This window comes from Idiotropiscis lumnitzeri, chromosome 1, assembly GCF_059441095.1.
Source record: "Idiotropiscis lumnitzeri isolate Australia: NSW breed Sydney's pygmy pipehorse chromosome 1, RoL_Ilum_1.0, whole genome shotgun sequence".
NCBI lineage: Eukaryota > Metazoa > Chordata > Actinopteri > Syngnathiformes > Syngnathidae > Idiotropiscis > Idiotropiscis lumnitzeri.
In genome coordinates this window covers 4,880,760-4,906,439 of record NC_142391.1, presented here as the reverse complement: position 1 = coordinate 4,906,439, position 25,680 = coordinate 4,880,760, and the positions used below count along the sequence as shown (strand labels likewise).

The window sequence follows — 25,680 nt, the reverse complement described above, 5'->3', positions numbered from 1 at the left end:
ACCCACACACACAAAATAAAAAGAGATTTGTGTGGCTGTCAGAGCTTTATTTACATGCGCCATCTTTTGAGAAGCTGGCAAACACTACATTTTTGTTCTGGTAGGAGCACGAGGAGAGGGATGATGACCGTGCACACAAATGATTGACTCTTAAAAAATGTCAAATGGTCATTTAAAAAAATTTAAAAAAAAGGTTAAAAACAGAAGGTGTCCCATAAATGGACACCAAAACACTTGAACGAAAAAAGCTATTTGAACACAATTTGTGAAATACATAAGAAATGATCCTGGTGGTCCAACAAAAACTCATTTTCAATTTTTCTTTTGCCCTTATTATAGCTATGCTTCCTGCTATCTACAGACTCGATTTCTAGCTATGTCTACGCGCAAACGTTTGGCAATATTTTTAAATACTGTGGCGTTGAAATGGTAAGAATGGCTCGGAAGATACCGGCTCCCGTCACAAGGGGGCAGCACCTGCTATAGCGCTGATAACAAGGGTGGGAAGGTGAAACGGAGTGAGGGCTGGGTTGCATCTTCTCTTTTAGAGCACCGAGAAGTCACCCAATGACAGCGGAAAGATTGCACGCCGTCTTTTGTAGCTAGTTATCTCATTATTTGGCGATTTACGCTACGAAAGTAAACATGGTTGTAAACAATTCTTTGAGTTTCGTGTGGTCTGCATTGTCCAAGTCACCCAAACCCACATCAGATTTAAAGCTCAACGTACAGCGCTTAACTAATGTATTTGACCAGTGCCCGATGTAACATTTAATATTGTGAGAAAAATTGTAAAAGGGAACGAAGGCGAAAAAATAAATTAACAAGGAAGTCTTAAAATAAAGGTGTAATATAATGAGAAAAAAGGTGTTAACGTGTCACACTATTGTCGAAAGAATAAAGTCGTAAGGGCAAGTTGGCATTTTGCAAAGAAAAAAAAGTTGCCAGTTCATGTTTTTTCCCAATTTCCCAAGAGTAAAGTTGTATAATATGAAAAACTCACAATTTTCTGGGAATAACGTTGTGGATTAATGTGGGAAAAGTCACTATTTTGTAGGAATAAATGTGCAATGTAATGTGGGATGAATTTACAATTACAATAATAAAGTCTTAAGTTAATTTGGGGGGTTCACAATAGTGCAATATTATAAGGTAGGAAAGGTATGGTACTAAAAAATTGTAAATTAATGTGGAGAAAAATCTGACTTTAATATGAAAAAAAACAAAAGTCAAAATGTTCTCAGAATAAATATCAAACTAAATTTTAAGGTGCAGCATTACAAAATAAAGGTGCATGAAATGTAAAAAAAAAAAAGGGCAAAAAAATGGCATTGTTGGAATAAAGTCATAAAATGGAAAGTAAAAGTCTGCATAGTCTACAAAGTTGTCAGAATTCAGAAAAAATAGTCAATTCATGTTGCAATTTAACGGGAATTAAGTGGTTTCAAATGAAAAAGTCACAATTTTCTGGGAATAAAGTAGTGGATTCAGCCGAGAAAAGTCACCATATTAGTGGAATAAAGATGTAATATAACGAGGAAGAACCTCAAATTAATGTGGAAGGATTCACAACGCTAGTGCAATTAAAAAGTGCAATATAACAAAAAAAAGTGTCAATCAATACAGTGGTAAAGGTGTATTTAAAAAGCCTACAGTCGAAAAAGGTCACCATGAGAGTGAATTCAAGGTGCAACATTACAAGAAAAAAAAATCTATTCTTTCTGTTCGAAATGGTACAACAGGTGATCAAATAAATTGGTTAAGCACTGTACCGGTGAGCTGTTGCTGCAGTTCCAATATATCGGGACGTCTTTACAGAAATAATTAATAATCATTTTTAAAAAAATATATTCCAGGTATGTTATGTTATCATTTCACTTAAGATTGTTACAACTCAGGTCGACGACCAAATCTCGGCCCAGATTTTGCATCTTAAACGACTCCGGGAAAACGCTGGTTTGCCAAATCGCGTTTAAATCAGAGTGATTGGTAAAGTGGAACGAATATAGCTAATCATCTTGCATCTTAACTGTAATTGTCGCAATTTTGCCCCAGTGTGATGTAACAGTGAGGCTAATGAAGATCATTACCACCCCAAAAAGACTTCCTCCAGCGCAAAAAAAGAACCACTTTGGCCAAAACACAGTTTTAGCGCAATTAGCATTAGCTAACAAATGTTAGCGGCATCAGTTCCTGTTAATAATATTCATGTATTGTTCGGCTGAGTTCTCAACGTGAGGGTAAAGGGGGGGTATTTGTGTTCGGCCATGTTCCAAACCGCTACATGAATTCACAAAACGGTGGCTTGGAGGCGAAAGGCTTAAAACCACCTGTGAGATTTTGAGAATGTGAGATTTCGCTAAAGTGGACAGTAGTGTCGAGCGATGTACCTACAAGAGGTCAATTTCACAATGATGTCACGAATAATCCCAAAAAAAGAAAAGAAAACTCACAATGTGGCTGCTCGTATCACGTATTAGCTATACACGTTCATATTTGCTGTGCGTCAAATTTTCCTTTTAGTCCCTCAAAGACAAAAAAAAAAAAAAAAGTCAAGTATTCTCCTTTAGTTTTTTTCCCACCATGTAAACGGGCTCTCAGCCCTCGTTTGGCAAAAAATGTTGATAGATCGGAATCATCTTCCCTGAGACGAATGCAACGTTTGTTCCTGTTCCGGTATGACACATCGCTCAGGTTCAGTGATATGTTTTTTTTTTTTTAAGAGTACAGTACCTAAAACATACGAGGCGTGACCATAAAGAAACAAGCTTGCGCATGACTCTATGCACCGATTGAGGTTGTGCTATCAGATTATGTCAGATCAATTCCTGTTTGGTTGTAGAGTTGCCAGCAAATTGGTGGGTAGACTTCAACCACCCCGTTTCACGTCGGTATGTTCATCACAGAACAGCAAACTGGAAAAGAACTGTGGAAAAAGCTAGCTTAGCTAGCCAGTAGCACCTTGCCCGGCAAAATTAGCGCAACTTTAGCATTAGCGATTAGCGTCTGGTGCTACTTTGGAAACCGGAAAATTCATAGGATGACGTCAACCCCCAATTCCACATCGGTACGTAATTTACAGGACAGCAAGCCAAGAAAAAAAAAAAAGTTGAGATAATTGGATCGGTGGCTAGCATCTTTGACCGTGACAATTGCGTTTGTGAAGAGTGCGTCGGCTGGGAGTCTCCGTGTTGAAATTAACACTCGTCAGGTTTTTTTTTTTTTTATTCCCCTCTTATGCTATCTGGAAGCTGGAAAATTCACCTATTGCCTTCAAATCTTCATTTTGAATAGCCTAACGGTCCTTAAAACAATGCCTTAGCAATTACCGTTAGCTGTGTGGCTAGCTAGCATTTTTAGCAACAATTGCTTTCAACGCAAGAAGCACAGGTTATGAGTTTTGGGTGTTAAACTTCACACTCCGGTCATGGGTTTTAGTGTTACCGTCTCGGGAACAACAACCAATTGACTTGTTTCACTTCAACCTGACGCACGGAGAAAAGATAGCTTAGCTAGCCACTTTCATATTCCCTGGTAAACTGTCACATAATTTGCCGACGAGGATATTAAGAATTGTTTTCAGTGCAGTGAGGCGTTCCGTGCCTTCCTGGTACTGATACCGCTGAAGTCAGAAAATTGAACGGTTAACTAAAAAGCCAGTATCAATGGCTATTGTTTAAAAAAAAAAAAATGCTGGATGACTTCAGTCCGTCCTGCAAACTCGCTGAAGCAGAACCTTGTTTTCATATTGCACAATCACACAGCTTTTGCAGCTTCATGGGTTGAGATAATTCAATGTGCGGCTAGCTTGTTTGGCTTCTTTATCGTCACACCTCAAAATAAATAGGATGGAAAAAAATTCAAAGACATAAATAGACTTCAACGCTAGTGGAGTCTCGTTCCCGGAGTGTTCCGTACCCCTCAGCTCTGGACCCAGCTCTGCGGCGACGTCTGCTTGAAACTCCCCGGGTTGACATTGGCGTTGTGAGCGGCGTCGAAACTCAGGTCGAGGCAGTCGGCCTCCATCAGTTCGTTGCGGATGATGGAGTCCATGTCGCACTCCAGCGCGTTGTTGAACACCTCAAGGTCCAGCTCAGCGGCGGGGAAGCGGTCCTGGCCGGGTAAGGATGGGGAGCTTTTGCCGGGAGACTTGAGGCCATTCCCGCCAGGACCGGATGAAATTTGTGCCTGAACGGCGGCGTGGTTTGCGGAGGAGACGTGGTCTTTGCGCAGAAGCAGCGTGTTGCGGCGCGAGTTCTGCAGCGCCACGGCGGTGCTGGCCTGCGACATGAGCGGGTCGGACTGGGTGAGAAGGACGTTGCCAGAGTCCAGGCTGAGAAGGTCCTGGAGGGTCAGGTGCGCCGCGCAGGAGAAGGTGGTCTGCTTGTTCTCCTGTATGGTCTGCATGGGCGACTGGCGCAGGCTGGTGATGGACGTGGGGCTGAAAAGCGGGTTGGGGACGTAGCTGCTGACAGGACTGCCAAAGGTGAAGACGGCGCCGCCCTGGCCTTTATCGTCGTCGTCCTCGTTGGGAGGCTGCTGGGACGCCGTCAGGCTGATGTTGTCCAGCAGGTCGTCCATCAAGTTATCCGACAAACCGTCATTGAGGTTCATGGTGTCCGCCAGGTCGGAGAGTCCGGCCGGCCCCGCGGACGGCGACATGCTGCTGGGGCTGGAGTACAACATGGGCGACAACGGCGACTCGTCCGCAGGCACCTCATCCAGTTCCAAGTTGGCCAGGATGGGTGACAGGCGTCCGCTCAGCGTGCTGGCGTTGGAGTTGGTGCGCGAGCGGAAGTCGGTCCAGGCGTCGAGCTCGTCGCTGCTGCGCGACGTGGGGCTGCCCGTCCACTTGGAGAGGCTGGACGAGCTCTCGGAGCTGCCGTCCTGGGCGGCCTGCAGCGAGGCTTTCTTCTTGTTGGCGCGGCCTCGAGCGCCTTTGATGTATTTGCTGTTGTCCATGGAGACAGCGCGGCGACGCGGGGCCTTGCCGCCTTTGCCGCCGTCCGGGTTGACCATCCACCACGAGCTCTTCCCGGTTCCTTCATTCTGGACCTTCACGAAGCGGCTATGCAGGGACAGATTGTGCCGGATGGAATTCTGTGGAGGCAAGGAAAGTTTATTTGTATAGCAAAGCGTGCGTCTTATCTGGTTTTCAGCATTTATTACAGTTCAAAGTCACTTTTTTCTTTTTTAAACAATGACAAGATCATTAAAGTGTCAAAACTTTGCAACTGACTGGCTAAATTAGCAACACAATGGGTAATGAGAGCGCCACTGCCATCTGCTGGAGTGGATGTGCAATTACACTTTATTGTACTACGACAAGAAAAAAAAGTTCCCCAGGTTCACAAGCGCCCCCCTCAGCATCGCAACCCCCCAGGGGGGGGGGGGGCGACCCACCATTTGAGAGGCACTGGTGTAAGAGCAATATGTGTAAGCAAGGATGTATTATGAAAATTCCAAAAGCTTCTAAAAAAAGATCAAATTAAAAAAAAAAAGATCGTTCCTTCGAGAAAAATTCCCGGGAACCAACCCCGCGTTCTTCGTGCACGCTGCAGGATTACAAACCTATTGCCTGACGCGCACACGCATTTACACACACATCTAAATCCTCCAAAGCTCTCGTCTGACTTGATTCCATGACAGATGAATTGGTTTTCCAGGCTGAACTATAATCCTTAACATCAAACGGGAAGCGGGACGCTGTCTGTGCTGCGTTAACGTCGAGCTTGTTGTTTAAATGATTTTACGATGTTTGCAATACAAACGTAGCCCAGAATATAAATAGTCACACACTCTAAATTTGCACGTCATTTTTTTTACTATTTTTTTTTTTAATTGTTCTCTATTTGTGAAAGTGTTGTTTATTGTGAAGTCAAGTGAGCAGAGTTGTGTTCACTTCTATAACAGCGCGCTCGTATTTCAAGTTATCGCGCACAAGTCAAAGCAAATAAATGCAAAAAAAATTAGGCCTGTATTTCAAAAAACTATCACAACATAATATGAAAAGTCAAGTCAAGTCAATTTTATTTGTATAGTTTAACATTTTTTAATAATGAAAAAATATTACATATTTAATTATATTTTTCCCCACAAATTGGAAAATAAAAGTCAAAGCAAATTTAAAAAAAATTGGGCTCGTATTCCGAAAAACGATCGCAACATAATGTAAAAAAAAAATTACGATTTTTTTTTAATAATGAATAAATATTACACATTTGAAGATATTTTTTCCCACAAGTTGGAAAATAAAATGTGGAAAGAGCGAAGCGATTAAACCACTGTCCGCATTATGATTTTTAATTATATTAATAAAATGGCAAAAAAGAAATAAATTCTGAAACCTTAAATACACTTCTGTACACTTGATAATATTAAAGTCCAGGTGCTACTGAATACTTGACTGACTGGAAGCACATTAACATTAATTCTCCTTTAAGAAGAGTGAGAGACGAGCAGATATAAAACGTAATTTCTATTCATGCGTTTTCCATTTTGTACGTTGCATTTCAAATAAAAGTAAAGAAAAATACGGTAAGGTCCGTTTTTGAAGGTCACTATAAATGGCCAGTTTACTGAAAAAAAAAAATCACAAATTCAAAAAGTGTTGATCTTGTCTTTCAAAATTGTGGAAATGACATTACATCAAATGTACAGCGATCTTTTTTTTAATTTTTTTTAATTTAATTTGAGCTATTCAGGAGCCCGCAACCATGAGGCACTCCTAAAACCTCTGATTCTAGAATCGCCCCAGCTGTGAGTACTTTCTAGACGAGATCAGAGTTCACTCCATGTTATGACTTGAATAACAAATTGCAAACATTTCCCCCGCACTCTAAATGTCGGTGTTGCAGGTGTGCGCAGTGACGACATCCGCAGCTCGCTCACCTTCCATCCGGCCGAGCTGTTGCTGTCTCCCTTGTCCTTGAAGTAGGGCACGGAGCGGACCATCCAGTCGTAGATCTGCGACAAGGTGAGCCTCTTCTCGGGGCACGACTCGATAGCCTGCGTGATGAGGTCCGCGTACGAGTAGTTGCCCCAGGCGTTCCGACGAGCCGACGACTTCCGCAGGTGCTGCGAGGCCGTGGTGGCCGCCGCCGCCGCCGCCGGCTGAGCCGAGGAAGGAAAGCCGTCCGCGGAGTCGTCGGTGCGGGGCCGCGAGGGGAGGTGGAGGCCGGAGGGAGTGAGTGGGCTCGGCGTGTGAGCCCCGGTGGCCTCCCGAGGCGCTCCACCGCCTCCCCCACCTCCTCCCTCCTCGTCGTCATCCTCTTCCTCCGGGATGACATCAGCGTCGTTCGCCCCCGCTTTGCCCGCCGCGCCGAGCTCCGGACGGGGCAGCGGCCAAGTGCAAGAGCGCGGCCGTTTCTGGGGCTCGAAGTCCGGGTCGATCTCCACGTTCGGCTCGCTTGCCTCGGCCATGTCACGGTGGGCGATGAGTGGGTCGGGAAGTCACTCGGGGCGCATTCCATCAATGTGTGCGGTGAAGGAGAAGGGGGGGGGGGGGGTTGTCGTCTATTTGCTGGAATGCATGCTAAGCAGGCATCGCGATGGATTTTCCTCGCGGAAAGCTGCAGGATTTCGGCTCTGCGTTCCTCCACAAGCGCTCAAAAGCATTTAACACGTCACTACGCTGCCATCTTGACCATTTCCTCCCGCGACTTTCATGGGCATCTTCATCGGTGCACCTCCTCCTCCTCCTTCTTCTTCTTCCTGCAGAAATGCTCCCCGCTGAGCAGCACTTCACCTCCACGGTGATGTTTGCAAATGCAAAACGTTCATTCAACGGCACAATCTTTCTTCTGCACCTCCTCTTCTTCCTCACCCTCCTCCTCTTCCTCCTCTGCGCTGCTCTGAATTAAAGCGACAGTATGGATCAGTGACGTCACCCCCCCCCCCCATGGGGATGCCCAGCAGGGTGCACATAAGGAAAAAGAAATGTTACACCTAAAAATGGTGGATTGTGTATTTCATATTGGATAAGCCAATGTAATATTACACAATTCGATCATGAATTTAAAGAAATCACACTTAAAGGAAAAAATGTAAGAAAAATAATGCTTCAATTAAAATGTATTGAACAAAAATGTTTAAGCTATACTTTTATCAAAATTTAGACGCAGATTGTTAAATATATGCAAAAACTGACCTTAAGCAGTGTTTTTTTTCACTTACCACTAGAGAGAGCCCACAAACTCTAAGTGGTGCTCGTACCAATGAGAGTCACTGTGGTTGGTAAAATAAGAATGTCGTTTTTATTTCAATAATCAATTACTGGAAGCAATTACAGCTCAAATTAGCAGCACACAACCAATAAAAATGAGCTGTTAGCAACTAATTTTAATTATGTCTATTAGTGTTCTGCCTAATCAGATGCCCTGCCACCTATAAATTTTTTGTAATTGTTTTTAAATGTTGCAAGATGTTGGGAAGGTGTACAAAAGATGCTAGCAATGCATGTAAAAATGAATATTTGTGTGTCTCAACTCACCTTAACACACTTGACACCAAGACGCCATCAAAGCAATGATGTCATATTTTTTGCCAGAACACAGAAATTGCAAATAGGTGCAATATAATGAATAAAAGGGTATAATAAAACCCCCACCCCCCCACCCCAAAAAAAAGAAAGAGAAATTGAAATCCAAGGTGCAAATATGTGACAGTTGGCACTCGTTACCCATTTAAAAATGTCAAGTTTCATTGGAAGCAAGATGATGCTAACATTAATTTAAGGTGCATGCAAGCAGCTAAGCAGGCTTAATTTTGCTGCTAACTGGCAGATAGCTAAACTTTGAAAATTGTTGTTGGCAGCTTAAATCTTGACAAAAATAGTTAAGAATTTAAAATTGTCAAGTTACATTGAAAGCAAGCAAGCTAAACCTTGTCGCAAACTAGCATACAGCCATATTCTGAAAACTAGCCATTAGCAGCTAATATTAGCGTGAGCGTTTGCGCTTCTAGCGCTCAAGACATGTCTTTTGTTTCGTGAATTATTGAAAATAATGGTAATGCAGTAGTCATGAATAAAAACAAAACATGTACAGTAAGATTGCATATATTTAATTTGAGGACGTTTGAATTTGCAATTTTTGCGTGATTAAAAAAAAAAAAACTCCTCTTGACTTGAGACAATATTGCATGTGTTGATGAATGTCACATCCAAATTTTAAATCGTTCTACTAACAGAGTTGGACCACTGCGATAAAAGCGTCACATTAAAGTAACGTCTTAAAGTGCAGAAAGATTGCAATAAATAATTTCTGTACATCTCCTTTAAAGTGTGTTCCCGCCAAGATCAGTTGGAGTGAGTAGTGCTTCTTTCATTTGAAAAAAAAACTATTTAGGAGTTTTAGGGCCAAACTGTTAAGAAGAATAAATAATGCCGCATATTTTCAAGAGTGAGGAATTTGTATATTTTAAAGGCTTAAGTTGTAAAAAAAAAATAAATAAAATAAAGCTATAAAAATAACAAAGCTCTACAAGAATGTCGTATGTTGAAGATAAAAAGTCATATTTAAAATTAAAGTCATACTAATATGTAAAAGTTGTATAGTGGAGGAAAATAGTTTGCATGTACAAACTTGTCTTAAATGTAATGTGGCAATAAAGCTGGGGGAAAAAAAGTTTGTTATTTTCAAGACAGTCAAAATCAGAAAGAAAAAAAAAAGAAAAATATTCTCAAGGTAGTGATCTATTTTCTGAGATCATCATGATAAATACGATTTATAGACAACACATGATGGAAGTCTCAATTTTATAAGAAGTAAAGTTTTGAGATTAGAATTGTCATTTCTTTTTCAACTTAACACCCGTACAACTTTTTTTCCCCAAAAACGTACAACTTTACGAAGACAGCATGGCGCTAAAACTCCTTATTTTTATTTTTTTTTGTGGTACTTTTTTCCTAATCCCTACAAACAAAATAATTTGCCAGTTGCATTTGGGATAAGCAAAAGTACTAAAAAAATAAATAAAAGCAGTCAAACTGTGGAAGTACATTAGGCTTTGGGCTTGGTGCTGCGGTCTCCTTCCAGCCAGTATTCTTCACTCTGCATTTCAGTGAGTCTGGACACAGTCCTCTGGAAGGCGAACAGTTCTTCTTCGCCACTGAAGATGGACAGGCTGCTCGCCTCTTCCTGTCAAAACAGGAAATCGGTGCCATCGTCATGGTGATCAGTTCTAAGCCGGAGTCTCCGAAGGCGGTAGGAACTTGTTTATTTTGGCAGTTTGCTCTCAGTAGCGTATCACAACAATGTGTTAAAAAAAATGAAGCAAAGTGCTCGTGATATCTTACTCTTTTGAGTCCCAGGTCATCCATGAGGATGTGGCTCTCGTCATGGCCGTGGTCTCCCTCGAGTACGAAGACCTCTTCCAGCGTGTGATCGGCCAGGATCACCACACGCACCTGAAGCAGCACACAGGTGAACGTTGTCTAATATCGACTTCGACCTTTTCTTTTTTTTTTTTGGGTGCCCGCTCATAAAGTATGAAATCAAACTAGAAAGTCATTCTTTAGTTATTTGAATATTTCTGGAAATGTGTGCGTGAGTGAGCCTTACTGCACTTAACTGTGGGAATAATTTACATTAAAAAAAAATTGTGAGTTTCATGGGACTCAAGAAAAGCAAGTGGGGTGGCCACCAAATTTCAAGCAGGTCATACATTTTCCGACATTTCTAGTCACTCAAGTCTGCCAACCGCCGTTAAAAAAAAAAAAAAAAAGCACAGTGTCACTCTCTCGCCTTTAAGTGGCGAAAGACGATTGGTTAGAGCAAACCTTGTGGTCGTAGAGCGCGTCCACCAGCGTGATGAGTCGTCGGGCTTGGGTTTTCTTGTTGAGCGTCAGCAGCGGGATGTGCCGGATGAAGACGGTGTCAAACAGACGCGAGATCTCCAAGTAGTCGCTGGCCCCAAGAGGCTAAAATCATTGAACGGCTCCGTCACGTCAAAAGATTTGTTCACAAAGCGATCGGAACCGTGACAGAAAATCGTAGCAACTTCAATGGTTCCGTCAACCCGTTTGTAATGCAGAACTTAGATCAACCAAAGTAATGTTTTCCATTGAAACCAATGTAAATGCAATTAATCCGTGCCAGCCCCCAAAACTTATCTAATTTATCAGTGTGTGGTTAAAAATAAATATACAGTGCTATATAAAAATAATTGCAAACAAACTATTATAAAAACAAAAAGAACAAAATAAATATGACAACTATTTATTGCTCATTAACTTTAACCAAGGAGGGGGAAAAGGATGCCGAGGACTACGGCTCTTCAACTGAAGAAGTGTTTTGGAGAAATTCTGATTCAGTGATTTTTTTTTTTTTTTTTTTAAATGTCAATTTTCTTGTCTCATTCATCCAAAGAAATTTGTCTTTTATCATTTAAAAAGATCAACACACAAGCAGCAGCTTTTCAGGTAGTTAGTGAAAAATGATTCAAAACCGAGGTTTTAAGGTATTTTTTGCCACTCCCAAGTTGAAGTTTACTGCCAAACTAATCATCGAGCTAAGAGAATTATACTTAATATATTTCAAAAAAATCGCATGCAGTATGTGAGCCTTCCAGTCCACAAGTGTAATTGTCAGCCACTTTTGTATCTTGATGAATTGACAGCCTTACCCTGTCACACAGCTCCTCAAATGTGCAGTCCAGAATGGTCCCGCATGCTTTGTTCAGACGCACTTTCCTGTTGTGCACGTTCAGCACTCTTGGCCGCGTTACTGTGGCGTACGTGGAATTATTTATTAGACAATAATGAAAAGAGGACGTCACGACAAAACGAAGGACTTACTGTCATTCTGCTTGAAAGCCAGCTCGTCAAAAAGCTTGTCAAGCGTCTCTTCTGCGTCAGGCTCACTGGAGCTGATGTGAATAGAACAAAATTATTGGCGGGAATAGTAAAAAAATAAAAAATAAAAAACGTGGTTACATGATGTATGGATGTCTTACAGGAAGTAAAGTTTTCCGGCGGAGGGTCTGTTCCTCTTGCGGTAGTCAATCCCTGAATCCAGACGAAGCGTTTGGCAATATTTCTGCACAATATTTAGTTGGACTGAGCGGTGTCATGTTGGAATCATTTTGCATTTGGGCTGAAATAACAACAACGACAAAAAGATGGCGTCTTACCTGCAACACGGCAATAAAAGGCACAAAGTTGACCCTCTGCAGCCCGTTTTTATACAAGTCTGGAAGAAGGTGGAAAATGTATTTGCATTTCAAATAATTTCATTTTCTCCCGTTGTGTGTCAAGAACAACTTTTTTTTATTATTTAAATTTGTTGGAGTTCCTAATTTTTCAGTCCTATAATTGCCAATTTAACTTAATCTAATTTCAAATTGAATTCTTGGTTTAATATGAATTCAATGATTGAATTATATTTCTAATTTATTTTATTCTTAATGTAACTTCATCTAATATCCAGTTTAATTTTTTATTTTATTTTATCGGATTTGTTGTACTTTTTTTTTAATTTTATTTTTAATTATATCCAACATGAAATCTGTCCAATTTAATTGCAACAAATATTTAATTTCTGTTCATTCTAAATTTCCTAAATTTTTTTTTTTACTCCTTAATTTTTACATAATTTAATATATCTAATTTAATTGATGATTTAATCTCACCTCATTTCTAATTTAACATCATTCACGATTAAAGTCACAATTCCATGTAAACTGCCAATTTTACAAATGTTTTAAATTGCTAACTGAATCAAATCTAACGTAAATTCCAAATTTCAATTTTACTTCATTCCTAATGGCATTTTATCACATTTACAGTGACATTTAATTCACCCTTCATTTTTTCAATTTAGGAACAGCCCCACTTGATGCAAACTACAAACACAATAATCATCATACTTTTAACATTAATTAAGGACATTTGTAAATGCATCTCTTGTTTTGGATGTGTAGCGAATGTTATGTTCCCCTCAGACGCTCATGTCTCACCTTCAGGGATGCGATTGGACGTGGCCACCACAACCACGCCGTGAAGAAACAGGTTCTCAAACAGCTGCTTAAGAATCATGGCGTCGGCGATGTCCGTCACCTGATTTCACATCAGCCGTCATTAATAATAATAATAATCATCATCACATTAATCGAAGCGTAGTCGTTACCTGAAACTCATCAAAGCACAACAGACAAGCTTCCTCGCTGATCTCCTCGGCAACGGGCGCGATGGGATCGTAAGATTTGGCCATCTTGCCCGCTTTCCTCTTTGGCAGACTTTGTTTAAGGCGATGGATCCCTGTGCAGTCACGCGATACGACACGATTAACCAACACAAAACAACAAATGATCATATCTAGCTATCTTGTGATAATGGGAGTAACATAATAAAAAAAAAAAAAATCATGATAAATCACACTCACGTTTGTGTACATCCAACATGAAACCATGGAAGTGGACCCTCTTTTTCTTTTCCGTCTCCACATGTGAGTAAAACATGTCCATGACCATGGTTTTACCCGTGCCTGAAATAATTATCACACGTTATTTCGTGTCAAACAAAAAAAAAGGTGATATCGTCTTGAGTATCCCTTACCCACGTCACCGTAAATGTAATAACCCTTGGGAGCCTTTGGCCTGGTGAAAAACTACAAGATAGAGAGGTCGAAAGGTCAACTAATTTACTGCATTATAATCTGACAGTCATCCAAAGAGCAAATGAAGGTTGTTTTCTTAAGATGGAACCCAATGGAAGCAAATACAATGAAAACAGCGTGGGCCCCAAAACGGAACCCTGTGGAACGCCACAAGACAGACAGCAGGGGAGAGCGGGACTCAGGGCAACTAAGGCGAATACAAAAAGTTTATTGCACCTTACAGGACAAGCGTCTGTGCAAATAAGATACAGGGGTTTAAGTACAGAATTAATAGTTTTAAAAAATACGCGTGAGTTGTGATGGTTAGACTGAAGAAGAATTGCCAAACGTTCTCTTTTGGCCTCATTAACTGTGCTCTAAGTGCAGCGCCAGCAGTCCTTGAAGAGACCTGAAACATGTCTTTTTTTTTTTTACACTCAAGTTCAGCTATGTGGCACTCCAATTTTGCTGTGCAAGTTTTGTCTGTTTTTAATAAAGTCACACAGAGTTGACTCGCTCCATGTTTGAAGAGGGAACACAAAGCTTATCAAAGGCATCAGAGAACCGACCAACACGGGGGAGGGTTAAAACGTCCTTGGCCAATCGTTTTTGGGGACAGCCCACATGAATATTAAAATCCCCCTCATAAGGAGGATATGATCATACTTGAGCAAGAAGATTTGAAAAGTCATTCAAAAAGTTCTTATTGGATTTGAGAGGAGCAGAGCGCAGGGACCGACGGCTTTGCCTACTTCAAGGCATGTGTTTTAAAAAGTAGTCGTAGTTCCTCCACCATGACCCAGAATGAATATATATATATATATATATATATATATATATATATATATATAAAACTTAATCGGCGGATTAATCAGTTTTCAGAATTTTATACTACCAAATATAGAAATCGGACAAAAAAAAAAAAACTCCCATATTATGATTATCAGGCAATAGCTGCATCTTCATTTTTCTCGGTATTGTCGGCCAAATATCATCACCCCTAATTCATTCAAAGTGCGTCATTCCCAACTACGGCCTGTTTATTCTGTATTAATTCAGATTTTTTGTAAACTTGTCAAACTATAATTATTATACGAGTGTACCTTTTGAAAGATGGACGGTGGCGTGTTGTTGTACCCGCGGAGTGTTTTGTGCAGCTGGTCCAGTTTGCGCATCACGGCTCTCTGGTGCTCGTCCTCCCGCAGGGTCCCATCCCGGATCAGCCCGCTGTAGTGATCCAGGGGGCCGCTGGAGCAACCGCTCGTTTCCGTCTCCGCCTCACGTTGGGCTTCCACCGCATAGCCTTCTCGTAGATAAACAACAACACGGTGAGTTTGTTTACAACAGAGAGCTACAAAACAGGTAGCTTAAGAACTCATCGATGTTATTATAGCTAACTGAAACGAATGAAACAACTAAAACTGCGAAAAAAAAGTTAAGGTGATATCTTGCACTTGACAAATATTTAAAATAAAAAAATAAATCTAATACTAAAACTAATGAAAATAAAATAAAAATTTACTAACTTCAAAGAAAAATCCCAAACTACTATAACCCTGGTACTACAACTTACACCCTCAAGGCTATTTCAGTAGGAGTACAGATATTTGTTTAAAACCATACCAAGCTCATTTGGACAAAGTATGGGTACCTATTCTTCAATTGCAGTGAGTAAAATTGAAATGTTTTCAGAGAAATTATTACTCAAGTACAGCTTCCTGAAAAATGTACCTCAGTTCAGTTATTAGGTGTGTAACCGTTGCTTAATAGCTAAAAAAAAAGGAGGTAATTCAGAATGTCATTAGCATAACCTATAAAACCAAAATAATTCTTTACAACAAACCTCATCTTGTGTATTGTAACATAAATTAATTTACTGCTTGTGTTTCTTAAATAATACATAGGAAGAATGATTGCATATTAAATCACAATTACAATATTGAGGGAGGAAAAAAAATACAATTTAATTTTTTTTTTCTTCAAAATCGTTCAGCCCTTATAGGTTATATTTTTCAACGATTCAGTCAATTTGAAATGAAATTAGTCGATTTATTGACACATTCTGGGGAGCTTACAGTTTGGTATTAAACAAATGCGCTATTACTTACATCGTTTAACAACATATAGTTTTAATTCATTCTTGACTCTTACTTTTTTTTCACGTAATATTAGTCACAGGAATACGATACTTATATCACTGAAATCTTTAAAAAGACTTGTTTGATATTGATAACGATAATTCGTGTAAATCCATAAATCCTGGGGGGGGGCGTCCACACGTGCAGTAATGAAGCATTTTGAGTACATATTACTCGTTACTTCCCACCAAAACTACAACAAACATTCGAGCGACGCACGAATTTGGCGCAATGTTGGCTGTGTTGTGTTGAAAGAGTGACAGTTGACCGGACGCTCAATGCAAAGTAAGTCCGACTGTTTATTAAGTTCTCATAAAAAAAATTATAATGCTTATTTTCGTTATAATTATGTGCCACTTAGCTCAAGTTAGCCAACTTTCATATGGCGTCTTTTGCTTTTTTAAAAATTATAAAGCACACAGTCGCTCGCGAAAAAAAACCAAATAACTCACCAATAACCCGTCTCACCTCGTCTGCGACACGACATTCCAGTTTTGAGCAGTTTGATGGAGGAATGTTGCGCTCTTCGTAGCAAAGTACAGCCCAGAGAGGCTGGGGGTGACATCTTGGAGGAAAGCGGCATCCACGCCGCCATCTTGATTCAAAATAAAGCAACTTTATGGATAAAGCGACTGGGAACAAAATTCTGTAGTTTGTTTTAGGTACCGACAGAGGGCGACATTTTCTTCCATTCTGGGTTGAAGACAAATATTGTGTACTGTGTGTATATACACGGTATAAATACGCGATATGTTGTATAGCGATATTGATACTATTGCGATATTTAACATGTACCTAAAGAAATGCCATTTTTATTATCTAGTGAGAGAAGTAAACATTTTTATGAGGAAAAATAAGCATGCTCAATGTGTTCTTAGCAAATTAATCGTAATTGCCCGAGATAATGTCCATTTATTGGGTGGTGATAGGCATTGAGTTTGTATCTGACTGTTCAAATTCAGATAAATGCATACGATTCCATAATAAAAGTTAAGTACATTGTTACAACTGCAGCTGTTGAAATGTGCTATACAAATAAAGTCGTGTACTATTGCATAAAGCATAAATTACAGAAGAAACAACATCAAAATATACATAGACATACCTTAAGTTCCTTTTTATGATATCTGTATGAACATTTAGGATTCTAAATGTAATGTTATGGGAAATAAATTCCGTTAATTTCCTTTATTTCTGGACAGTGCGCTATAGGAATTGCTATGGAGTACATTTCACAACCTTTGACCGCCATTTTCTCCATCCTACAGATACGGTATTCGAAATCTTTAAATCGACTTATCGTCATCAAATGCCACCTGATTTCACAGTCTATGAATCATTGGAAATAATTTTTAATGCCCTTTCTCAAAATGCATAAATCTCAATTGCTTACATTTGACCTATGTATTCTGCTTTGTACATTTATGACCAAACATCCAATAAAAGCAGTTTAAGAATGATGCAGTGCTTTACAATTGGAATTAGACTCAGATGATTGATTTAACATATTATATCCACATTAATTGATCACAGAGCCTATTATTAAACATTCCTAATAATGAGTCGAATTTGTATTCAAGCCCTGCATATGCATCCTCATGTCTCGTGACGCCAGCGCAGAAGCGAGTGCAATTTCACCTCCACATCAGCGAGCTGCAGACAAAACATGGGAGGCGTACAGCCTTGTTGCCATGACAACAGAGCGACCCCATCACTACTGCCCTGCCACTACCTCGAGGCACATCTCTCTCTCTCTCTCTCTCTCTCTCTCTCTCTCTCTCTCTCTCTCCATCTGTCCGTCTCTCTGTGCACACACAGCAGCCGCTTTACATCCGCTTTTAAACTGTAAAGACGAGACAGGCGCGTCGGAACCTCCTGCTTGTCTGCGTCGGGCGGTGAGTGTTTACATCCTTTGTTAACGGGCGTCTCCTACGCGGGTTAGAAATTGTACGCTGTCGTGGGTGGTGATTGTACTACATAGGAACCATGGTGAAGACGACACCCCCACCCACCCCTGAAACAACCTCCCACCCTTTTACTGCTGAATGCATTAGTCTAATAAGAGCCTGCGGCAACATTAAAGGGGATGCGATGATACAGAGAGGGTGACTTTGTCATGAAGAAATCATGTGATTTTCTCTTTTCCTTGGGTGTGCATTCTAATCAAGGGGGATCTTGGATTTGATGTTTTTTTAATTTTTTTTATCAGCTCCAAATGAGTGCACCCTCAGCGACGGTGCAGCAGCGAGCAGACGGCAACGACGACGGCGGTGAAATGCAAGCGGCCGCGGTGGCGCCATCCTCCTTCATGCCGGGCCAGTCGGGCAAGATTCCGGGCAGGAAGCGAGGCAGACCCCCGCTGCGCAGCGTGGCCAAGATAGATTTTGCAAACCGCTACGCCGACTCGCTGCCGCCGCTCAAAGTGCCGAAGAAGAGAGGCAGGAAGCCGGGATTCAAGGTCAGGATGGGGCGGCGAGGGTGTGGGGATACTAGTGGTTCTTTGAAGTTGTTTCGCGACCTAGCTGATCCGTATTTATCTTGGACAGTCACAAAAAAAAAAAAAAAGACAGTATGTGGTAATTTTATAGATTGCTTCAAATCCTTCGTTGTTGAGTTAGGATAATGGAAATTTTATACATGCATTGAATTTTTTTGGGATAAAAAAATGGCAACAAAAAGTGACAAAATGACATTTGTTACAATTTGGCATCTCTCAATCGGAGCCGTGATTTATGTTCATCCACTTGATGCGACAGCTTTCCAAGGTGAGATCACTCCGATCTAATCCGATGCAGGTTTTAGTTATCGCAATATAATTTTTTTTAATTCCATATTATTTTCCTCAGAATTTAGTGATTCAATAATTGGCTAAAAATGTATCTCTTACTGACTACCACTTTTTTTGTTGATTTCTTTTTGTGTTTGAAAAGAATTTGAATCCAAATTTTTTTTCAGTTGTTGTACACCCTGTTTGTACTAAATATCATATTGAAGAGGCGTCGTTGTCATCGTAAAGTTGGCAACCGTCAGCTGAGTGGTGGACCGGACGTCCCGTAAATAGCTTTCGAATAAAAGCGCTAACCGGAAGTGCTCCAACGCCCACGCAAAGATTAGGGTCAAAACTAAATAATTACAGATGAGTCAAATCAAAACAAAACAATGCCTGTTTTGAACTGCTTTTTCTGACTCTTCTGCAGCTGAAACCCAGAATGGTGATGACTCCGTTGGCCATCTCGCCGCCCAGCAGCACCCCCGAGCCCGACATGAGCTCCATCCCTCAAGACGCCGCCACAGTCCCACACTCGGCCACGCCGCAGGTGCTCACAGGTAGGAAGGATGCTTCCAAGTTAGCATCAGACCTCATTCACAGGGAAAAATGCATTTCAATAGGTCTTACTTGGACACGGATTTTTGCTATTCGTGGGCCAGCCTGGTCGCTCACCCCCCTAATCGTGCGGTCCACTGCATTGAATTGCATTTTAATTCATTAACCAATTAGTAAATAAAGTCAATTAAAAATGTTAAACGTTGAAGTCAAATGATCTAGTTTCATAATACCCAAATGAATTCGACTTTTTTCAAATTTCATTTTTTTCATTCATTTAATGAACTATAAACAATAATAATATAAATTTTTTTTGTTATAGTAGCAATTGAAGATTTATAAGTAATTTAAGTACAATTACCCAACTAATTATTTTTTAATTAAATTATTAAATTCATATAAGAAAAGAAATATGATGAAAAAAAAAAAGTAACTAAACAAATATATATAAAATAAAAAGAAAAATGACCATTCATATTTTGAAAAAATAAATAAGTAAATAAAAAAAAATATTGAGAAAAAATATTTAAGAAAAAAGAAATATTCTCTATTACTAATTTAATTTAACATGGAACATGTGAATTAATTAACCAATATTTTAATAAGATAGTCTACAGTATAGTATTGAGTGTATATGTATTTATTTTTTCCTTTCTGTAATCAACACATACATAAAGCTCATCGAATTATTGGTCGCAGGCGTGGTAAAACATACGCTAGCTTAAAACACACGGTAGCATCCACGCACGCTAAAACGTAAAACTAGCATGCATGCTAGTGTATGCTTTTAAAAAGGCTGCCGGAGCAAAACTGAGTTCATTTGTACATGATTGAAGTATTTAACGCGACAAGTTCCCGCTCATCACTGTCAGTATTGTTGCTGTGCAACTCCTCTGAAATAACGGCGGCTTTTGCCAAAGCTTGAACAACAGCACAAGCAGACACGTTAGCTTAGCCCAAGCATCAAAAATCCATTCACAAATTGAAGCGTAACTCACCCAGCGCTGCCTCCCAGTCTTAGTAAAGCTTTGTTCGCCATGTGTCATCCATCACTCGCACGACGCTCGCAACTTCACTTTGAGCGTAATGTTTACACTGATGATGGCAGGAAATCCTCTGGGTCAGTCGAGCGGAGTGCTTTTAAAAGTCGGACCCTGTCCGTTTTGGGGAAAATTTCAGACTTTTAAGGTCATGAAAATATCTTTTATGTTATTATTTACAATGAATGAATTAACAAATGATTCACTTAGATGAATAAATGTTATATTTGAAATGGTTGAATGTTGCCACCTCTTGGGTTCAGTGTGCATCTACATCAACAAGCAGGCCAACACGGGCCCAAACCTGGACCGGAAGAAGATTCAGCAGCTGCCCGACCACTTTGGCCCCGACCGGCCGTCGGTGGTGCTGCAGCAGGCCGTTCAGGGATGCATCGACAGCGCCTACCAGCAGAAGACCGTCTTCACGCTGCTCACGCAGGGATACGGGGGAGAGAAGATCTCGGGTAGCCTGTCACACGTCGCACATTTCGTTCTCCATCTCATTCAAATGACTTAAAGGACAACCACATAGTTATTAAGAACTTGTTTTGGCTCCCAAAGTGCGGTATGTGTGCGCCCTCTAGTGGTGCGCAAAAGTATTACCAAATTCAATCTACATATACTGTTCATAGAATTTGAATTTTTTCCCCCTTTTTTTTAAATCAAGACATTCATATTTTTCAGTACAGTTCAGTTATATTTAACTTTTAGTTTTAAGTTTGATATGTTTGTATTTCAAACATTTATTTAGGAACCATTTTTATAAAAAAAAAAAGTGTGGTCATTTTGGTGATACTATACAACTACTATACTAGTAAACCACACAGCTTTTTTTAGCGTCTCCAATTACACTCCTGATTTTTGACAGATTCAGCTGAGTAGGCAGGTGACAGCAATCTTTATTCGGATGTTGCGTTTATCTTTTTTTTTTTAATGGATTCAAGTGACTATGCGTCCGATTTATATTTTCGTGTATCCGAACCGCAGCCACATTTGACGGCAAGCAGCACCTCCTGAGCTTACCTGTGGTGAACAGCATCGACTACGTGCTGCGCTTCCTGAAGAAGCTTTGTCGCAGCCTTCACTGTGAGAACCTGTTTAGCGACCAGCCCATCAGCCAGCGTGCCTCCTACCTCTCTGATGGTAAAACACGAATCACCCTCAATGTCTGCATCGCTGCTTTTTGCGGTTCATATGCATCATTTTTACCGCCCTTTTTTCACCTGTTTCCATCTCGCCCATAGCGGAAACGTCTCTGGCCGAGGATTACCGCCACGAACAGGCAGATGGGAAGCGCTACCCGGTGGCAGAGCACAGAGAGTCCGCGTTCAGCTCCATCAGCTCCTCCTCATACTCGTCTTCGCCAAAGTCCTCCTACAGCTTTCGCGCGTCGCAACAGTTCTCCAACGCGTCAGCCGCCTCCAGGCAGTCGCCGGGCATCGCCAGCGCCTTTGCGGAAAGCAACAGGACAGGTGAGGCCATAGGCAGGGTACACTCTGGTTCCGGGATACTTAATGAAGTATCTGGTGAGTAGTAGCATACAGCATTTCTGAGCGTTTGTCCCGTCAGGAGGTTACGCGACACAGGAGTCCAAGGCGCCGCCCCCCGGCAAGGATCCGTCCACGTGGAGCGTGGACGATGTGGTGTGGTTCGTCAGGGACGCCGATGCCAACGCCCTCGGACCTCACGCCGATGTCTTCAGGAAACACGTGAGCCCAGTCCTCTAATGCCGCACACAGCATCATCAGAATAAACGTCAGAATCATAATAACAATCAATTAGCGTTATATAAGATTTGAGCAGATTAGGAAATGGAATACTATTGTTTTTATTTGTAATTATCCATCCATCCATTATCTGTACCACTTCTGCTCACTAGGGTTGCGAGGGGTGCTGGAGCCTATCCCAGCTGGATTCGGGTAGTAGGCGGGGTACACCCTGAACAGGTTGCCAGCCAATCGCAGGGCACACGTAGACAAACAACCATCCGCGCTCACATTCATGCCCAGGGGAAATTTAGAGTGTCCAATCAAACTGTCGTGCATGTTTTTGTAATGTGGGAGGAAACAGGAGTACCCGGAGAAAACCCACGAAGGCATGGGGAGAACATGCAAACTCTACACAGGAAGGCCGGAGCCTGAATCGAACTCACGACCTCTGCACTGTGAGGCCATCGTGCTAACCAGTCGGCCAGCGCTATTCCATATTTTCTGGACTATAAGGCGCACCCGTATATAAGCCGCAGCAACTCAATTTAAAATAAATAAAAAAAATAATAAACTAATTTAAAAAATATACAACACAAACAAAAAAACAAAAGCCACACCAGCCTATAAGCCCCACTTTTCTATGTTGAAAAAAAAATTTTGTTTACTGCATGTACTTTTGTACAAGGTACATAAACAGATTGTTAAAACAGTGCCTTTTAACATGGCAACAACTTTGCTAATTAAGACAGAACAGAACCAAGAGAAAAAAAAACAAGATTTACTTGGCGCATTTTCTGAACTAAAGAGCGCCCCTACACAGAAAAGCTGCATTGTTATATTAGCCGCATGATTCTAAATCTGGGAAAAAAGTTTATAGTCCGGTAAATATGGTACTTACCGATCAGTTAAATTACTACGCAGTTCATTCGCTAACGCTAACTTAATAACTAACATTCTAACTTAATTACCATCTAACACGTTTACTAACCTAATAACTACAATAACTTACACACTAACTTGGTCATTTATCACCCAACATATTCACTAAGGAACTCATTAACTCTAACTTGGTAACTAACAAACTTAATAACTGCCTAACATTTTCAGTAACTAACTTGCTCTCTAACTTAATTGCTAGCTAAATTTCAAACTAACTTAATTATCACCAAACTAATTCACTCACGGATAGAATAACTTTATCTCAGTACCCAATGTATTTTCTAACTTAATTACCACCTCACGTTCTGCGTGAGCCTCTGCGATGTGGCGGTAACGCAGACATTCATGGGACTGTTTTCTGACGTTCCCTCTTGAGCTCTTTAACCGCTGTCCCATAAAAATATAAACGTACATGACTTGGACTTATTCAAGTTTCCCCAGTGACCATTCCAAAACTAAAAGGTGCATAGTTCTGTGTGAGCAAATGTGGCGGTAACTTAAACCCTTCTCAATGTAAGGTGGGCGGTGAACTCAAGTCACATTATGTCACGAGAAGCTGCAGTTTAGCAAATATTGAACAATTCATCAAAAAAGAGACTTCAAGCTGTTGAATGTTGAAGTTTACTGTCAAACTAAACATAAGACAAAGAGATTGACTCTTTGTGTATTTCAAACAACCAGGCTCATCATTTTGGTCTGCTATCTTAATGCTACCATAATTAGCTTGCCTGCCAACTTCGTGCTAATTTATATTCTAATGTAAAGTGACAGTGACGTGTTAATGGTAAATGTAAAAGGATGTGGCCACAAATATAGACAGATAATATAAGAGGCATATCTTCTTTGTCACCTTACTGAGTCACAGCAGGAGCAGACGAAGTCTTGGTTGGTGTCTGCATGACTTGACAGTGTTATACTGCCTCCTGGTGGCCAAAGCGGGCATACCGGAAGAAGAAGCAGCACCATGAAATTAATTGCAGCATGAAATACAATACAATAAATTTTATTTTGAAAAACGTTACGTTCTTTACATGCGATCTCATTTTTTTTTTTTTTACTCCTGATCTGACCTCCTCCCTTGTTCCCGCCCTCCCTTTGTAGGAGATTGACGGTAACGCCCTGTTGCTGCTGAAGAGCGACATGATCATGAAGTACCTGGGCCTGAAGCTGGGGCCCGCCCTCAAGTTGTGCTATCACATCGACAAACTCAGGCAAAGCAAGTTGTAGGATCGTCGCACGTGATTGGTCCATTTGCAGGAACTCGCAGAATGAACAGTCACAATTGGCTCACTGTGTAGCTGGTGACTGGACGAATTTATGAGGAAATAATGAAAGACTGTTAACAAAAGCCTCTTTCACACACCCTGGAAACGACAACTTTTTAAAAAAAATTCTTTAGCTGTTCACTATAAACTGCACCAACGTGGAAAGAAGCTAGGGCTGAACTATTTCCCCCCCCCAAAAAAATCTAGTTGGGATTATTTTTTTCATGGTCCTCTTTGCATGTTTTTTTTCTTATAACAAACACAAGCAATACAAAAAAAAAAAACAGTCTGTATTACAATAAGCAACATCAAATGTATTCTACAAAAATGTGTTGACCGCCATCGGTTGGGCTTGTGCTAACATAAATGAGCCTTGAATTTCTATGAAAGATGGCTCGTCTACTTCAATTTTAGTCGTCAAATTACTAAACACTTTGACTTGCAGTCTTTTAGCGATAACTGCGACAACTTCACAAAATTCTACCAAACAAGTATGGCGAAAATGAAGCCAATCATACATTTTTATGACTTTATCACTTCAACTTTTCATGTTTCATGAAACTATTACTAAATTATGTAATCATGCAGACTGCACTTCTTAAGCACCAAACTTATGGAGACACTATATACAGTAGATAATATATAAATAAATAAAAAATTAAAGCCTACTGACCAACCGAAATGAAGCTGAGGGTTTGTTTTGTTTTTTTCAAAATTGCAGCCTTTCAATTTGCGCTCCCTTGAAAATTGGACTTTCATAGTCAAGAGAAGTGGGGCAGCAAATACGTATTTCATGGCACCACTGTAATGCAATTAAGAAATGAGACCGAATTACTATTTGATTGAAATAAACTGTTTTATGTACACGTGAACTGCTTTTGGCTCATTGGTCTGTTTTAAAAATCCAATGTGTCCGCTTGAGCACAAACGTTTGCCCACCCTGGCTCTATAAAATGGTTTCCTTATTCTAAATACTGAACCTGCACTGAAAAAGCAACTTGAACTTTTTTTCAACATATTTGAATGGTGTTTTTTTTTCTTAAACTGCACCTTTACTTAATTGGCCTGCTTTACTCTATCTTCATGTCAAATGACTGTATAACCCCACAGAAGCAAATATATGCAGATGCATACATATACATTAGGGGTGTAATGAAAAATTATTTGAATGGGAAGATCACATTATAGATTGCACTTCCTGGATTGAGATTATGTAGCTAATCGTCATTTATTGGAGAGATGCACACCCCTAATATACATGTAAACAGGTGGTGTGTATCAATGTACACATAAAGTCACAAATCATTCCTTTTTCAAAATACATTTTTTATCAGTGTTGACATGGATGGTATGTATGTCTTTTTGTGACGGTGAGATGTCATGCAAATATAAATAGTACATGTATTAATCTGTATGTGAGTATTAAATAAAGACATGTCAACTACTACTCGGGTGTGTGTGTGTGCGTGTGTGTGTCTTTTTTTGGGTAATATTTCTAGGGATATTTTTAATATTTTTCTTATTTCATTTTTTGTTATCTAATACTTTTCTAATACTCTCTTTATTAATATTTTCATATTGTTTTCTATGCATGTGTTTTTCATTATTCATTAATTTCTAATAAAATATTTTGTGTCATTTTAGAATATTTTTATATATTTTCCATTTT

General features: G+C 40.3%; 3 protein-coding genes across 8 annotated transcripts; 1 reads left to right on the top strand and 2 right to left on the bottom strand.

The window, feature by feature from the left end:
• Positions 1-26: 26 nt before the first annotated feature.
• Positions 27-7,847, bottom strand: foxo3a (forkhead box O3A). The gene is made up of 2 exons (XM_088312212.1): positions 6,892-7,847; positions 27-5,100 (listed from the first exon to the last, which is right to left on the bottom strand). Exons 1-2 carry the CDS (start codon positions 7,420-7,422, stop codon positions 3,922-3,924), a joined length of 1,710 nt encoding a protein of 569 aa, XP_088168338.1. The 5' UTR covers positions 7,423-7,847; the 3' UTR covers positions 27-3,921.
• Positions 6,742-25,455, top strand: scml4 (Scm polycomb group protein like 4). Of its 6 annotated transcripts, XM_088312215.1 has the most exons (12): positions 6,742-6,759; positions 6,858-6,976; positions 10,064-10,205; positions 10,313-10,424; positions 14,801-14,923; positions 17,943-18,191; positions 18,931-19,060; positions 20,362-20,562; positions 21,086-21,241; positions 21,343-21,570; positions 21,668-21,807; positions 23,848-25,455. In XM_088312215.1, exons 6-12 carry the CDS (start codon positions 17,949-17,951, stop codon positions 23,971-23,973), a joined length of 1,224 nt encoding a protein of 407 aa, XP_088168341.1. In that variant the 5' UTR covers positions 6,742-6,759; positions 6,858-6,976; positions 10,064-10,205; positions 10,313-10,424; positions 14,801-14,923; positions 17,943-17,948; the 3' UTR covers positions 23,974-25,455. The 6 variants fall into 6 exon arrangements, with proteins under 6 accessions (XP_088168341.1, XP_088168340.1, XP_088168343.1 ...); XM_088312214.1 differs by lacking the exon at positions 6,742-6,759 and having other exon boundaries at positions 6,821-6,976; XM_088312217.1 differs by lacking the exons at positions 6,742-6,759; positions 14,801-14,923 and having other exon boundaries at positions 6,821-6,976.
• On the bottom strand, positions 9,043-16,338 carry LOC148342897 (AFG1-like ATPase). Its single transcript, XM_088312213.1, has 13 exons — positions 16,202-16,338; positions 14,699-14,898; positions 13,556-13,607; positions 13,383-13,484; positions 13,128-13,258; positions 12,958-13,057; positions 12,133-12,191; positions 11,956-12,038; positions 11,798-11,868; positions 11,626-11,726; positions 10,781-10,921; positions 10,298-10,408; positions 9,043-10,139 (listed from the first exon to the last, which is right to left on the bottom strand). The coding sequence occupies exons 1-13, from the start codon at positions 16,326-16,328 to the stop codon at positions 10,002-10,004; spliced, it is 1,416 nt and encodes a 471-aa protein (XP_088168339.1). The 5' UTR covers positions 16,329-16,338; the 3' UTR covers positions 9,043-10,001.
• Positions 25,456-25,680: the final 225 nt, after the last annotated feature.